General features: G+C 35.9%; 1 protein-coding gene across 5 annotated transcripts in view; it reads right to left on the bottom strand.

The window, feature by feature from the left end:
- PLEKHA5 (pleckstrin homology domain containing A5) overlaps nt 1–17,455 on the bottom strand; it is a 168,207-nt gene that overhangs the window by 10,169 nt on the left and 140,583 nt on the right. For 3 of the 5 annotated variants that reach the window (XM_035550794.1, XM_035550796.2, XM_050710483.1), the window contains 9 exons: nt 12,774–12,836; nt 11,552–11,632; nt 11,268–11,417; nt 8,992–9,093; nt 7,793–7,904; nt 7,490–7,536; nt 5,763–5,880; nt 1,779–1,894; nt 346–555 (listed from right to left, as the gene is read on the bottom strand). In XM_035550794.1, the coding sequence (XP_035406687.1) occupies nt 346–555; nt 1,779–1,894; nt 5,763–5,880; nt 7,490–7,536; nt 7,793–7,904; nt 8,992–9,093; nt 11,268–11,417; nt 11,552–11,632; nt 12,774–12,836 (999 nt within the window). Of the gene's footprint in view, nt 1–345; nt 556–1,778; nt 1,895–5,762; nt 5,881–6,443; nt 6,633–7,489; nt 7,537–7,792; nt 7,905–8,991; nt 9,094–11,267; nt 11,418–11,551; nt 11,633–12,773; nt 12,837–17,455 lie in introns of all 5 variants that reach the window. The other 2 variants (XM_035550795.2, XM_050710471.1) reach the window with 1 other exon arrangement.

The raw sequence follows: 17,455 nt of genomic DNA, 5'->3' as shown, positions 1-17,455 counted from the left end.
TTTTAGTCACAGAGATTGCAATTTGATGTTGTTTGCAAAATTTGACAACAAACATAACTGTTAACAAACATAGCAATGCACAATCAAACGTGTAGATTTGAACTACTTATTTTCCAAAAAGAAAGGTGACTTCTATTATCATTAGGTATTAACATGAAGATTGTCATCTCTCTCTCTTATGTCTGACAGAGAATTGTGACTGTCATTTTGTATGAACAATCTCAAATAGACAGGTACCTATAGTATCACGTGACTTTGGAACCAGAATTACTCCTCTTTTTTTTTTTTTTTTTTTAATTTATTATTATTGAGCCCATTAAATGTTTTGAAGAACTTGGGACCAACCTGTGCTGATTTGAATGGATTATCTCTTACAAAAGACAGACTCTGTGAAGGCGACTGGTCTGAAACACCAATAATATTTAGTCCTTTTCTCTTTTCTCTCAGGCAAGCTTGTTGGTGTCTTTTTATTCTTTCCATCTGTTCCTCCACAGTCATTCGAGGACGCGTGCTTTCTGCAAGACACAACTGCTCCACTGCACTTCTTGGTCTTTCCTTAAATGGAAGAATATATACATTTTTTTTTTTTTTGAAGAGCAAGCTTCTAAACTGTTTAGCGTATCAGAAAAGGTCACCTAATAATAATTAAAAAGCAGAAGAACAGTGGGCAAGTAAAGACTTCCTATGTATGCAAAGAAAGCACAAGAATCAATGATTAATAAACACCAACATTCGAATGCACTTTTTTGAACAGTGACATTGTTACTGATGATAAACATCAAGAGAATGGGCAAATGCATTCTCCAAGTCTTCCTCTGAAGCTGAAATAACTTACCAGACATTACACACCAAAGCAACGCAGGTTACTTGATTGAGGCAGAAACGTAGTTGAAATTTAATGATCAAGGACATTTATCCCACTTGATCTAATATTCACTTCTACCTTTTCATTCCAAAAAAAAGTACAGCTAGACAATATTTAATGGTGAGTGCAGGCTGAAACAAACTAAATTTAGCACCACTTAAAATATATAGTTCTAAGCACTGCATTACTCTTGAAATAACAATAATTTTACTTGTTTTCCTGAAATTCACTGTTTTTCAAATGGCTGCATTCAGTACATTCATAATAACTGATTTCACTCTGAAAAGTGAATTCTTTCTCCAGTTGACACCTTCTCTCCTCCACCATTCTTCCTACTTCTCCTCTTCTGTTCATGCTACAAAAGTTTTCCCCCCTTTTGCCTGAACTACATGTAAATGTCTGTCTTCAGCCCAGCGACTAAAGAACTCTCTAACCTGAAATTCCATGCTTATTACTCACTTACCGCTTCATTTTCTGTCTGCTTTAGTTTTATCCCAGATCATTCTAGTAATAACAAACAAAACATGGCATTTATTATATACAGGCTGCTAAGTTTCTCCAGAACCCAAATTTGTCCTTCAAAAGTTTTAGTCTAAGATACTTCTTGTCCTTTCAGCTCAAGCCTGACTTTCAGTTTTCAGTTGCTTAGTAGATTTATCACTACCATTTAGTTCTTTGCCAGCTTCAGTGTAATGAAATCTCTGTGCAGTTTAACATACATGACCTTTGCAGTTTTGTCATTCTTTCTACAGCTGTCTCCATTAACCTAGTATATTATATCTTACTTTACAACGCAGTGATTTTTATCTAAAGGAAATTAAAAAGGTAACTACAACTTTTAAAGTAACTATAGAAATTAAACTTAGAAATTAGCACATCACTATCCATCAACACTTAATTTATTTTAAAGTACCGTTCTTAGATCTATCTTCTTATTCTTCCTTAAAGTGACATAGGATGCTATTGTTGAAGACTCTGGAGTTGGTGATTTGGTTCTGGGTGGTACAACTCCCACAGGAAAATGTGAGCCTGTGAAATAGTAAAGCAATATGCTAAGCACTACACAAAACATCACCAAAATAGAACACTTTTCTAGAACACTGTTTGTCAGCCTTGGAAACTAAAACTTATGCCGAACTCTGATGCCAGTTGAGGTACACAGGCAGATGACTAGCTCCAGGCATGAGGTTAGGCTGAGAAGTCCATAGTAAACTACTGTGCATGGCATGAGAAATTGCTGGACACGAAAACAGCAGTGAAAAACTGACAAAAGTTGGACAGCACTGTGTGTGGTGGCTGGATTTCACAGATGGTTAAGGGGGAATTGTGTGAAAGATGGCCAGACTTCAGAGATAACTGGAAGGCAGTATTTGGGACTGTATGTGGAATACAGTTTGCAAGGCCAGCAGTGTCTAGGTAACCATATCAGTACAACCATTTAAGGCAAAGCTTACCTATGAAATAGCGTTGAAATTTTTAAAAGTAGCAAAGTGGGACTAATGAAAAACAACCCACCCATAATAACTTTTTCACATGGGAAGAAACTAATTCTGAGAAAAGGAGAGAGCAAGGTAGACGGGAAAGAATAGGCACAGAATAATATAGAGGAGGGGGATATAGGAACGGTTAGCATTGCACAAGCAAGCTGTTTGTCAGTATGCTTGTTTGACCAAGCCCTGTGCCTGATTATTACATCTGTCCTATCTCGTATTAAACTTTATTCCTAAGTATTTTCCACGTGAGTAGGCTTTCCCTTCTGTGTATGAGTGCGCGAGAGATGCTAGTCACCTTCAAGCCAGGCTAGCTTGCCAGTAGGGTAAGAGGAGTGGGAGACAGCTATAGAGAGATCACAGGTCTGGGGCCAGAGATGGCAAAGGCTGAAGGTCTGCAGGCTGGCTTCCAGAGAGGCCGTAGGTCTGGACCTGCTATCCAGGAGGACTCTGTTGTCTATGTGAGATCCTGACAAACTTAAGGCAGTAAGCAGGATACAAGATGTGGGAGCCAGGTGTCAAGAGATTTTAGGTCTGAGACGTGGATACTAGAGAAACTCAGAGTTGACTGCTGGAGGTACCACAGGTCTGGCCACCTCCTGGAGAGGGACCCACTGGTGTGTGCACATGTGCTTATGTCTATATGGGTATAAGGTCAGCTAACAAGCTTCGAGTCTCATCAGCTGGCAAGTGAGAACAGGGTCATGCTATCTGCGTTGCTCCACTTTTTTTGAGTGATGTTTTTGTTTATGCAGTACCTGCAATGGTACTGATCTCAAATCTGTTGTTCAGTTGTGGTTAGCCATGTCTGTTCAGTTTATGTGTGCTTTTGCACGGAGGGAGCATGTGCTCAGCCTTGCAGCTCATTGTACTTAGGGACAGGGAACTGCAGCAGCCAGGCTGTGTCTGGCTGGGAGCTGAGGATATTTTGTGTCCTGATGTCCACCACACATTCAGCCTCGCCTAAAAATAACCCACCACTGGAGTTTTTCTACTTAGAGAACCCTCGCCAAAATGTAATTAAGCTAGTAGAAAACTGAAGTTAAGACCTACCAAAATATATACATGTAGTTCGATAACACATGCTTCATTTTTCCTGCTTGATACACGCAGGAAATCAAATATTAAAAAAAAATGCTTTCTTGCTGTTTTTGCCTAAAATAATAGATGTGTCTTCTCTGATAGCCAAATTATTTCTCCTAATTTTTCCTGAAGTCATAGAGATTTCAGGGGATATATTGACTGAGTGAAGGCTCAACTGTGTTTCCAAATTGTTCAATAGGCTGACAAAGTAGTCTGCAGTTATTTGAATGCCAAACACATTATTCAAAACACAAACTATAAAACAACAGTTTGGGTCTCCTTTACACATGAAAAGGATAAAACACAGCTTAAGTCCATTTTCCTTTTGTGTCACCTTTATGTGCCACTCAGGTCATAAATATTCCTTTGCTTGCAGAGAGCTGCAAGGGTTACTTTACATAGCCCCATTAAAACTTTTCTCTTAGATTATTGACACTTGAAAAGAGAGGGAAATGGCTGGCAGAAGAAACATGAGGAGTGTCTAGTACAGTAACAAGCACAACAAACTAGAAAAACATTTTAAAAGTTTCCTCTGAAATTTACTTAGTTTCCTATTTTGGATGCTTAGTTTCCTACTTTGAATACATCATTTAAGCATCACTTCTTAACACAACAAGAACAGAAAATTTCAGGTATGAACTGTCTTTGAATTTGCTTCCTTTTCAGCTTACAAACTGTTAAAATAGAATGGCATAAAAATGTTTGTTGAAACAGCACATGGTTATAATGGCGTATGCACTACAAAACAACACCACCACAGGAATGGTTTAATTTTTTCTACTGCATCATGTTACTATAAGTGAATAAACAGAACATGAAAATATCCATCAGAAAATTCACATGTTCAGAAGTGTGAACCAGATGATAAAACACTGCTATGATAAACCCACTTCACTGTTTTTTATGAAGATAAATAGCCTCCATCTACTTGCTACCAACTGCAGCTATTCTCTCCCCCAACCCCAAATATTATTTATATTAGAAGAATTTCTATTATTGGTTCCCCTTACTGATGGCTGTTCTACTGAAAAATAGACAGCAGACTAGGGTGCTCAAGAATTGCCAGTTAGCTTTATACAGTCACTGTAGGTTTTCTTGCAGTGTCTTTAAAATTAACTTCCCTTTTCTTGTAAATATCTATAAATAGTCTGGTACACTATAGGTCAATAAAACCTACATACGTTGTCAGAAAGGCAACTACTTCAATTTAGGTGGCTGATGATTAGTAAATCTCACACTAAATCTTGCATTTTTCACTACCAAGTTAAAAGAGATTTAATAACTACTCTAAGTGAACATTATACCTCAGCAAATACCATACTCAAACTAAATTGAGTAATAGTCTGGTAAACAGAAGCTTAATTGTATCATCTGTCATAGGGTCATTCACATTGCTTTGCACCCAAAATGTACACTACCTTTAGTTTTAAAAGCCTGTGTAACTGATCTGATGAAAGTAATATCCTTAAATGATCATTGTTCTTGGGTTAAATTCTCACACTGTTACACCAACCTGCTACGGATGCGCTTAGCTGAACTAACCAAAGCCATTGATCTTGCTGGCACTGGAAACATTGATCATTATGGAAAAAAAGGAGCAAGCTTAGGTATTCTGAAAGCTCTTAATATGGTTTTTGGGTAGTGCTCAAACTGCTTTTCCTGGAGTCACCTTTAACAAACTATTCTGTGTGTTTTAACAAACAGAATTGAGGAGCACTTCCTGGTAAAAGACTCTACCAAGCAATTAGTAGCTTTTATGGAAGCTAGATGAAGAGAAGAATCTAAAGTATTTAGCAACTCCAAAGACCTTTATTGTCTGTACATTCCAAGGTCATGATCATTATTCCTATTATATCAGAGGACAAAAGGCAATTCAACAATTACAAGATTAAAAAAAAAGAAAAAGACATTGTTTCCCTGCCTTATGAGAGTCTGAAAATTCTCTGGTGCTGCCTTTTTGGACGTTCCAGTGACATAACATTGGGAGCTTGATTCAGAAACTGAATAATTGTTCAAGGGCATGAACATAAAATGGGTAATTGTTCAGGGGAATGGTGTGTGGGGAATGTGAGTGATGTGATTAGACATGGTGTCAATAAGGATTTCAGGGTTGTTGGTGAGTATAATGTTTGATTTTTCTGTGGTGTAATTGACTGAAATCTTTCTCGTCATATAATTATTTTATTGTGGAAGTTGTTTCATCATATTAAGAAATGGACAGGCTACAAAAATACAAAGGATGAAATAGCTTCTGTAGCAGTTAAAGCTTTGTATTCCTTGTGAAAAAGGCAGAAAGGTCACAAACAACACTCCTGGGGACAAACCTTTAGCTGTAGATTCTGATTCTGACATTTGTTCTATTTTTTCTTCACCATTAGATTCATCCACTTCAGCTACAGTAGTTAACTCTGGTTCACTCTTATAAAGCCTATAATCAGGACCCTGAAGAATGACAAGTTATGAGGTAAATAAACTGGTATTTTTGTACAAGCATTTACGTCTTAAGACTCAAAACAGTTATTTTGCGATGAGACTGCTCACTTCAGGACAATAGTTCATTGTTCAACTGCTATTGCAGCAGTATTCCTTTGTAATTAATTTGAGTAACATTTACAGACTTTCAGAAATCACAGAAAAACTGCCATAAAAATATGAAGGGCCTTTTTTTTTATTGAAATGATCTGGAAAAAAACTGTACAAGGCTTCAGCAAAACCTGATTCTGAGGCTAGAGTTTTCATAAAAACTCATGAGTAGAAAAATGTGATTTTCTGAAATTTACTCAGATACGAAATGCACATATTTAAGTCTTAAGACTTTTTTTTTTTTAATATACACAGAATATATGACAGAAAAATATGAAAAGTAAATGATGGAGCTATAAGTAAAACCAAGTAGCAAAAAGTAAAAACAAATGCAAAAGTAGCCAGATGGCAAAATGAAATTTGTGGCTGTGCAAAGGAAGGGGAAATGCTTCAAGAACAACGTGGCAGTTTAAGCCACTTACACAGTGAGATCCATTTCTCTGATATCCTTGAACTTGATGAATCTTCTTTTCTTCTGGCAGATGTACTGGGCCCCTGCTATAACAGAGCAAGGAGCTGCTATCACTGGGCAGAGGGGGGATTATGGGAGGATGCTCTGTAAAGTCATAGGACCGAGGGAGTGGAGGACGAGGTGGGACTACTTCCTCTTCCTAAAGATTGTAGAATAGTCACCTTATTTAGATGTGCACACCTGTTACAATTATTTTTAACTTAAAAATTAAAAAAAATATATTACCATAGCTACACCAGCTATAGATTTTGGAATTAAAGGGACAATGTCACACTAAAAGAAAAGCCAAGACAGAATTTTTTATTTATTAATTACTACCATGTACATTGAAATACATCAACAGCTTCAGTATTCAGCTTATGAAGGTATTCAATTCTGTTACCTACACTTTCTGTTGGACATGTATGAATGCTGAATCATCATTTGAAAAATTAAATTCTTCATCTTTTTAAGGATTTGTATATACATGAGTCTTTCAAAAAGTTCTAAAAGCCGGATATATATTTTCACATACTTTTGACAACCATGACAATGTCCCTTTAAAACTGTTACTTCTAGCCAGACTTTCAGAGGAACTAAACATTTGGGAGCTTCCACAATTTCAGCTGCTCTTGTGGGTGCTCTGGCCATCTGAAAACCAGGCTCAATAGGTGAATGGACATATAAAGCAACGTATTTATTCCCATGAAAAGTGTGGTGGGGACAAAAAGCAAATCCAAAAATCAGGGTTTATATTTCTAGGATAAGAGCCTAGGGAGAGGAAAAGGTGAAAAATGGAAAAGAGAAATACTGGCGAGAATATAAAGACAAATAACAAATGAAAGTGTCAGAATTACTAGCTATCAGTCTTTAAACTAATTCAAATTGCAATATTTTCAAAGAAACATACTGAATACATACTTCATACCTTAAAAACAGTTCAAATGATGTTCATTTTTATCATATGTATATTAGAAATACAGTGATGCTGAAATTGTAAATATGATAAAACCATACCTCATTTTTATATTTAATAGCTGAAAATGTCCTTGATCCCATGATGCCTGTTTGGGGGGCAGAGAGTAGGAGGAAAGAGAAAAATTGTTTTCAATAAATAGCTTATAAAACAGTATAAAAAAGTATAATCTGTTGCTATCAAACAAATACACAAATCATCAACTTAAAACATCTGATTACTTCATCATCCTCAGCAATTGTGCCATTATTCAAACATACAAAAACAAATATGTTTATCTTACAAAAATGCATATAGAATACGATCCAATCTCACTTCCTAAGAGTTAAAAACAACCAGTTTACCTCCATCTGAAGAGCTTCTTTGCTGTTTATGTTTACTTAAACCTTCCATGACATCCTGAATTCTCCATAGCTCCTTCTGAATCTGAGCACGCTGTATCCCTGCTGACTCAGTCTGCCAGTAAAGAAAGAGCATATTTAAGTGACAAATTAGAATACACTGCAAGTGAAAAGAGGGGAAAGGAAAGCTTTTATTTCTTTTGACTATACCGCATATCCTTTCCCAATGAACAAAAATAAAATGCAATAATGACACTCTCCAATTAAAAGGTAATATTCAAATATTGTCAGAAAAAAGCTGCAAGATTAAGTCATTTATAAAACACAATGAGTCTTATTTTGATAGTAATTTGCCAGTTGAAACTCCATTTAACAGAATGACATTTACTCTTTACAAAGAAAATCAAACCCAACTTTGCATAGGAGACCTGCACACAACAAAAGAAAAGGAATCGTCGGTTCCAATCCTGAAATAGTTGGAGACGAACATGGTGCTTGCAGGCTAACATATAAAATGTAGGCTTATTTGCATTTGTGGTTACACGTGCGTTGGGCTGCATAACCAAATTTCTCAGCTCTTTGAGTTTCCTTCTAATCTCTCTTTCATTACTGCATACAAAATCAATCCCTAGAGCAAAGGGCCTTTAATACCTCACAGCATGAACCACACCCATCCGCCTATTTCAGATACATACACACACACGTGTTTGTGTCACAGAACAATTTCCTTAGAAATTCAGAACTTATACTAATTGGCCAATCCTCCAGAGTATAGCACAAGCAACAAATAAGATGCATATGAAGAGTTCTGATATTTAACAACTGAATACCTAAAGTATTTTTTTTATTTATTTTGATAGAATGATTTAATTACGTTTTAGAATATTCACTTAAAAGAAGGAATTTGTATGAACATTTAATATGACTGCCATAGCAATTAAGGTCTGAGAAAAATTCCCTGCTTGGGACATGATCACTGAAACAGGAAGAGGAGACACACAGGAAAACTAACGCCATAGCTTCAAAATATAGGAAAAGCTGAAGACCCCCTCAGAACTTTTAATTTCTTTTTATACTTTGCTAATACACCACACATTCTCCTTTTTTCCCCCCCCATTTGTGCACAGTTTTTAAACAAAACCACAGAAAACGAAAATGACTTAAATGCATCTTTAAGACCTGAATTTCTTCAAATGCCACACCTGAATTTCTCCAAGACGATCAAGTTGCTCCTGCATATGGTTCCTCGTTACTGTTACATCATACTCCAGTTTATCATATTCTCTCCAAGCTCTTTCCAGTTCCTAAGTATATAACAAAAGAAAAGAATTGAATATGCATATTCAAGTAAAAAAAAAAAAGACTTTTTTTTTATTCATTCAATGTCATGAAACTTCAGGAATTAACTCATAGATATTGGCAATAAGTATCATGTAATTTTAGAGAATGTCGTGTTTGAACAGCTTTTACATTTTCTGATGATACTGAACGAAATACAAACAGCATTTTGTCTATTCACAAACTAAAAAATAGGCCAGGGTGAAATCTTCAGAATATGCTGTTACAGTTAGCAGGCATGCGTGTCTTAAGTTGTCCTTCCACAAGGTCAGAAAACCCACAACAATGGATGCAAATTTCTCTATTTTATCACATAGAATAATAAAAAGATAGTAGCGCAAGGCACGTGCATGTATATGCAATTTATTATGCAAGACAACTGTAAGTCATCCAACCCTGCCTGTAAGGTTGGACCCTGGCTATGGGGTCCATCGTAGGGGTTGGAGTGGCTATTGGGCCTGTCACAGGACTTGGAGCGGCCACAGGGTCTGTCACTAGGTTGATAGTAGCATCAATTGCAGCTGGATAGGCACAAGCCAGACCCCAGCACGCTACAGTGATTTGTGTCACTTTGGAACTGCCAGAGTCATGACACCCTTTTTTCAAGCATTCTACCAGTTTTTTAGGATTTTGCAGTTGCTCAGGGGTGAATGTCCAAAACACTGGAGGTGCCCACTGCTCTAGAAACCTGCCCATATCCTCCCACACTCCCTGCCACTTGCAACTATCCCGCCTCAAGACAGATCTCCGGATGAGATTCCTAAGTAGTTGTTTAACCTTAAACAAAACCTGAAGCGCATTCAGGAGACATAACAAGAACATGCTGGTCTGAGTATCCCAAGGATATTCAACATCTTGGAGAAGTATCGTAACTAGCTCGGAGGATAAGAGGGTGGTGAAGGAGGAAGTGAGAGTGAACAAGTAGGAAAAAACATCTTCCCCTGTCCCCTCCAGAGATTGACTCCCTGACAAAAAAAAGGCAATAGGTGTAATTGTTAATAGTTTCCGAGATATGGTTTCCGAAGTACAGAGTCGACGACAGTGCTGAGTACAAATACCAGGTTAGAGTCATGACCAGAAATCTCATCATTTCATAAGCCATTGTTACACCGCACAGTACCATAACGATCTTAAACCAGGGCCCGGAAAGGATAAACAGCATGACAGGGAGCTCATACAGAAAGTAATGTGATATAAAACTCAATTTGGAAAACACCAGTGAATACCCCAGGCTTGCTAATACGTCACTATTTACATCTGTGAAACTGCAACACCAGAAGGAAGAAAATGCAAAAAGAAACCTACAGGCCAGGTTTACCATCCCCCTTACTAAGCCTGGATCAAGCAATTTACTCAATTTAGCATAAATTAAAAAAGTGATGAGGGGAGTATTTTGAATATTTCCTTTAGAAAGAAGATTTTCCCTTCTCTGCTTCCATTTCCCTCATCCAACCAATCCCTTTTACAACATAGTTCAGACAAAAAACAGTATTTCAGGGCCTACATCATATCAAGTTCACCACAACAAACCACTGTAACTTGATGCTGAAATGCTTTTTTGAATATACACAAGTAAGCAAAAATGATTCTTTGCCTTGTCTCAATGTAGAAACCATCATGAAGTGGAAAAGGACAGTAAATAGAAACTCCTTTCCTTTCTTCTAAGGTTTTCAAAAGTGCATGACTTGAATATCTTTGAAATACAATGGACCACTATAAAGACAGACCATGACAGTATTATCTTTTCTTCTTTTCATTATGTAGTTATTTTTTCACTTAAAATAAATTACATATCTGATGGAATATCTGATAAAATCTATGTTTTCCATTATTTACTATCGCATGAAATAGCTTATTTGTTTTATTTACTTCTTCTGTAAAGAAATACACATTATAAAAATGAAAATACCGCACCAACTGGAGTCAGTATGCACTCAATTCCTGGCAAAAGCAAAATTCAAGAAAGACTACTCGGTGAATAGAGTGAAAGTTCCAGCTTTTACAAAAACACATGCAAGTAATAGACAACTGAGGTTTGTTGGAATGTAATGAAAAATAACTAGAGACAAATCAATTAAGAATACGAAGATAATTGTTTATTAGGTCATTGAGTTTTAACTGGCAAGAATGTATTACTTACTGCAGTAGCTCGCGATACTTCTCGACAAGTGCCCAGCAGTCCGTTCTGCAAGTCATCTCTCTGTAAGACTACATTTTGTATGGCTGCTGGATTATCTGCATTCATTTCTATTTCCTGACTTGCTGATAGCAAAGCTTGCTCAAGCGTGTACTATTATAATAAAAAGAATTATTTTTAATGTTCTGCATCATTTTGCTGATTTTCATTTTATTTCAGTTATCATTGTTCTGATAATAAGCATGTAAAATAACATCCACTTTAGGTAATAAATACAATTGTCCTACTTTCTCCTTGTGTAGCTGTTGAAGCTTCTCTTCCAGTGCTTGTACAACTTTATCTTGTTCACATAGACGGCTAAGTTTAGCCTAGTATATAACAGAAAATGATCACAGTTAGAATTGTTTTTAACATCTTCAGTAACCAATACATAAGTTCATCAAATCATTACGAGAAGCTATTTAAAATTTTATTACCACAAAACATGAATTCTCAAGTTCTGAAGGCATCAGTGTTGCATGTTCAAATTAACTTCAAGAAACCTTCTTAAGATAGTACAAAATAAGTGATGTTGTAACTTGAAACAGCACTGCTCAAAACATAATTTATGATTCTACAACTGGACCTTTACAATATAATAATACTGTTTTAATCAACATATTCTTCATTATTATAAAGAATATTGTACGCATTCTTAATCCTTCCCATGGCTTACTTCAGGTGTTAGTTTTTGATAGTTACTTACTAATACCAGACATACTCTGCTCTGTTTTGGCTCCACTCTAGGCTTAGCTATGACTAAAATTGTTCCGCTCCGGCTCCCATTTGGAGTAACTGTTCAGTGGACTCTAATCAATCTGAAACTGTTTACTTTTCTATTTGAACAAATTTTTGGTTCAGTTTGTGCTACTCTGACTTTTTAAACTGTAAGTTAACACTGAAAGCCTGCTTTCTTTTGTAGCCTTAAAATAACTTGCTTAAATGTGCTTAAATGTTTAAATCAGTAAGTCTACTCTTAGTTGCATTATGCAAATATGACTAGACATGCATATCTACGCATACACAGTATGACTACACGTGCATTTTTCACAAGCAATTTCCAAACTGACCTTAATTACCAAGCCCCTTTTCTTCAGTAACTAGCAACTCAGTACTCTGAATGGTAACTTCCCATGCCAAATTTCAGTTTTGGAGCATCAGTCATATTTCCTGAGAAATTAGTTTTCTCATGCTTATAACTGAACTACATAGTTTTTTTTCTTTCTAAATAAATTCCTTTCTAGAAGCATTTCTTCTTTGAACAGATAGGATGCTTAAAGTTTCAGTCTAAATTGTAATCATTCCTGCATGTTACAAGCCTATGTCTTCTCTCAAGTTCATGGACCAATTTCTGTTGGGAGACACCTAAATGGAGTGCATTCCAAACCCCAAAATCAAAGGAGAAATTATTATCGAAATACAAAGGCAAATACCAACATTTCCAAGGAAGGAGAAACACAAATTACTTACATCAATATCCAGCTCTTCAGTTCTATATTTGTATAGTGTACCCCTACATTCTTCTTGAGTTAACTATAAGGAAGAATAATATTGCCATAAAACAACTTAATTTGACTATGAAAATGAAACTAACGTTCAGCTTAGATGTTTTAATACAGCAAAACAGCTTTTGCTTGAATGCCAATGTCACGTTGAACAACACATATTTAGCCAGTATACATTACTGAAGGTAACTAAACAGAACGACAAGCAGACTGTTGGTAGAAAGTTATATAAACAGAATAGGCTATGTTTCTGATGCAAACTGGATATTTAGGGAGATACAACTCAATCAAACATGGATGACGTAGGAAGAGTAAACTGCCAGAGTACACCCAAACACAGTTATACATCATAACATATGTTTCCATATCTGCATTCTAAATACAGGGACTCATTCTACCTGGAATGAATCATTCTATAGATCCATTAAGATCAAGTATATTAACAAGGAGGATATTCTGATGTGAATCTGAAATCAGAATGCTCTAAGTGTACAAAGTATCTGTAAAATATATCACATCACATAGGTGTACCCAGTAACTGTTGCCAAATACCTTTCTGCCTACTTTTTCCTATGGATCTCCCCCACAACAGAATTCATAGTATGAACACAAATGGCAGAAACAGAAATCCTTCTGTTTTTAATTTGGACCTATGCAAACTTGTCTTCTCATGCTAGTCGGCATGTAAGTTATCCTCCAACTACTTTTATACAGCCCCTCACATTAAGTTCTTACCTCTTTCAGTCTGTAAACTATCCAGTAACAAGATTTAAAAATATTCTACATGAAAAGAAGCAGCTTTCTATTTTAGATGGACTGTCATATACAGAATCTACTTACTGTTCTATATAGTAAATACTTACATAACACTATCAGCCTTCATATTCTATTTAATTAAAAACATGTGCACACAGTCTCAACATGTATGCTTTCCTTTCATGTGTATAGTATAATTAGGTCATCATGGCTTAGTAGTGCAAGAAAGACTATAAAAACACAAGTCCATGTTAAAGGACATTTACAAATAAAAGGACTAGGGAAGGGTTAATCAGACAAGCATTCCAAACATACAATAAATCTTCAACACACTTAAGTGTTTCATTTCAAGACGTTATGTCCACATACCTCATGCAAATGCACCTGGTGACAATTTAAAAGTATGTATAGTGTATTAAAACCAAAGAGTAACTTTCTTTGAAATGGACATTTTATGAAAATGAGAGTTGGAATATGAAAAAAGCCACAGCACTTTTGCACCTCATGAACATCATAAATATTAGCATTTTAAGATATCTACTCAAGCCCATACTGTTGTAGAGTTGTGTTTAACTGTTGATTTTATCTTAATGAGAGAAAAATGAGGAATGGAAATATTAAAAAAAACTCATAAACATGGTCAATATAAATTTAAGGCCAAATGTCTTTAACTTACAGTGAAAACCTAGGTACATTTCACAACAGATTTACATTAGAAAGATAAATACATCTTTGCAAGACACTGCTCAACATTCCATATGCCTTGCCTAGAAAAAAGTTTTTATTTTTTCAAGCCAGTATAGATATATGTATTTCTTTTATTAAGAGTAATTTCTTTATTCAACAGTTCAACCTTAATTAGAGCAGAGTTGAAAAAAGCTTGCCGATTTAGAATCCCTGTCCCTGCCTACCTCCTACAAGGAATGTTTTACATATTCAGACAGTGAAACATTTTCAAAGAATACTATGCATGTGCTAATTCCTCTTATTAAAATTCCACCACACTTTAAAAATTGCTGCCAACTTCTTGCTTTTGTCTGTATTTCTTAGTTTACCACACGAGACACTGCTGGAGAGCTACTTCCACTTTCTACACTTCTACTGCAACATTTTATGTAGACTTAACACAAAAGACTCTGAAAATGGTATGAAACAGTTAATCCATCTCTGACAAAACCGTGGCTTCTCTTTGCGCAGCACATCTATAAATCAGCTTAAGGCAGAAAACGTAGAATGCTATCACACTCTACTGGAATTGTAAGAGGAACTGCAGTAGACAAAATGCAATTACACATTACAAGCAAGGCTAACAACCTCATAAACCTGGAAAATGCATTATAAGAGCTCCAACGATCAAGTTATTGAAATGTATTTTATGTCACGTTCAACAAAAGCCTCCTTCACCAAATCGTCCATACAAACGCTTCACCAGAACAGTAATTTCAGAGAAAGAGTGCCACCTACTGAACCACTGACACGGCTTGCAGCAAGCTTCTACAGTTTTCCTTGACAATTTCCTACTCAAATACAAAATTAAGTCCATCTCTGTTAACACGCTGAAGTACACTGTGTGTTAACGTTAAGTAGCAGCACCTTGAATTCTGAAATGCAAACTGCACAGAGTTCAGCCAAACATGTACCTTGCATGTGAAAAAGTGACCTTAATTGAATCTTCTACTCATGCTGGAAATAATTTGTGTTAATATGCCAGTCCCACTAGTTAAAATGGCCACATTCATGTTCACCTGATCTTCATCGTGAACATGCATATACAACAGAATTTAACAATTTTATATTGTTAAATTAAATTTTCTAGAGAACGAGATGTCACATCTCATGTAGTCCCACCGTTAGATACATCATCTGTGTCAAAAGCCAATACCAGATGAATCATGAAAGTGGATAAACCCACCACAATGGACACTATACAAGATGTCTTTAGTGGGAAATTTCTTCTCAAATAAATGTAGATGAGGCAAGTTTCCCTCTTGAGACATAAGCAGTTAGACCTATCTAACCTGCCAATATAAAATACATTTATCTGAAGGTATGACTTCACTATCTTATAAGCTGTTTTCAGATTCCAATAACCATTTTGTCTCAATAGCTACATGGCAGCAAGTTTCACACCCTGAGAGGACACTAAGCATCTCTGCGAAATTACGTCATTTACGACATTAAAACAGGATAAAACATAGGACATTTTGTGGGGAGCATGATACTGAAGTCAGCCATGATTTTTTTTTTTTTAATTCTAATAATAATAAAAGGGGTAGCATTTTAAAGTACTGAGAACAAATATCCAAGTAAAGAAATGGATGTCATCTTGCTGAACTCAAATTTTCATTTTCCCCCATTAGTAAACACATATACACATAAAAGGAACTGAGGTTAATTCTCTCTCCCCCTTTCCCTCTCCCAGCAGATCCCACTTTAGAAAACAAGATTAACACTCCTCACCTAGCATTAGAAAGAAAAAAAAACAAAAAACAAATAAACAAAAACAAACAAAACAAAAACAAAAAAGGTAGAAATGGGCCCAGGCTGCAAAAAGCCTGTATTTTTCTTGTCTGTACATATGGAATCAATGCCCTGGCTTACACCTGCGTACTTACAATACAGTGTGTAAAACGGACTGATGCAAGTCAAAGTGATTTAAATAATTTCAAAGTGGTGAGGACTGAACAATTAAAATAAAAACTTTTTAAATAAGACATTTGGAGTAGTATTATTTCTAACTATTTTACTAAAGAACCACTGATTGTTGCAAGCAAACAGGCCACAAGACATTAATTTCTAATTAAATACAAGTTTTCTTCCTTTCCTTTACTTAACTCTGAATGAAGTCATAAAATTGAACTGAATAGACTTAAGCCAAGGAAGATCCTTTCTGTACCTGTAGGAATGGTTCTAGTCAGCAAAAACTAGTTCAACTTGACAAGAAAACAGATTTATATCACTTAAACAGAGGGTTCTCCCAATTGTTGATACTTCTTTTAAATTTCAATGGCAGACAACTGGTGAAAACAATTTATGTTATTCAAATAAAAACTTATGTTACTTAATCTTTAAAATAGGCTACCAGAACTTTAAATGTGCTAACTTTGCATTACACAAATTTAGAAGACCACCTAAGCAGTAAAGTTTTATGTATACTTTAATCCTTTCCAGGAAGTCAGCTTATGCAATATTTTGTATAGGAAACTGTCTGCTTTGTCTGTAAAAGCAGAAGATCTTTCTTGGTGTTCTCCAACACATGGGTTCTTCTGCACAAGCCTGCCAACGTATCGCTAGAGCTCTTACCTGAAGAGACCACATTTCTAGTGACAAAAGGTTACTCAATCTTTGTGACCCATTAGACTCACCGTTTCTCTGACAAGAATGTCAAAAAAGGTGCTTATTCAGCATCAAATATGAAAGAGCGGCTATGTCTTCAAGGTGAAGACAGTACTTTGTGGCAATACCTTTGCAGCACAGCTTCATCAAGACAGGAATACCACTAAAATTCAGAATGCTAAGTCTAAGTAGCTGGGCAGACCAGACCAGGCACAGCTATACCTCCAATGCATCTTGAATAACATTTCAAGTTTTACCCTGACACATCCAAAGCACCTCAGTTCATTAGAAGTATGTTGACTTATTTCTCTGATGTACTCTAAAACAGAAACTTGATTTTCTTTTAAAAAAAATGTTTACAACAGTGAGGCTTCTTTAAAAAGTAACAAAACTGCCTTCATTTAGGATTTGAGGGCACCTTACTTCACCCATTCCTCTCCAAATGGTTCCTTCAGGTTCTATGTTAAAGCGCCTGTTTTGTACATGGGAGCAGGAATTGGATGATTCTGAAATCAAAGGCACTCAAAGCAAATTCCTTTATTCCTTTGGAAAACT

This window comes from Cygnus atratus, chromosome 1 (assembly GCF_013377495.2).
Source record: "Cygnus atratus isolate AKBS03 ecotype Queensland, Australia chromosome 1, CAtr_DNAZoo_HiC_assembly, whole genome shotgun sequence".
Classification (NCBI taxonomy): Eukaryota; Metazoa; Chordata; class Aves; order Anseriformes; family Anatidae; genus Cygnus; species Cygnus atratus.
Note: the sequence above shows the minus strand (reverse complement) of the source record. Positions and strands in the feature narration are given on the sequence as shown.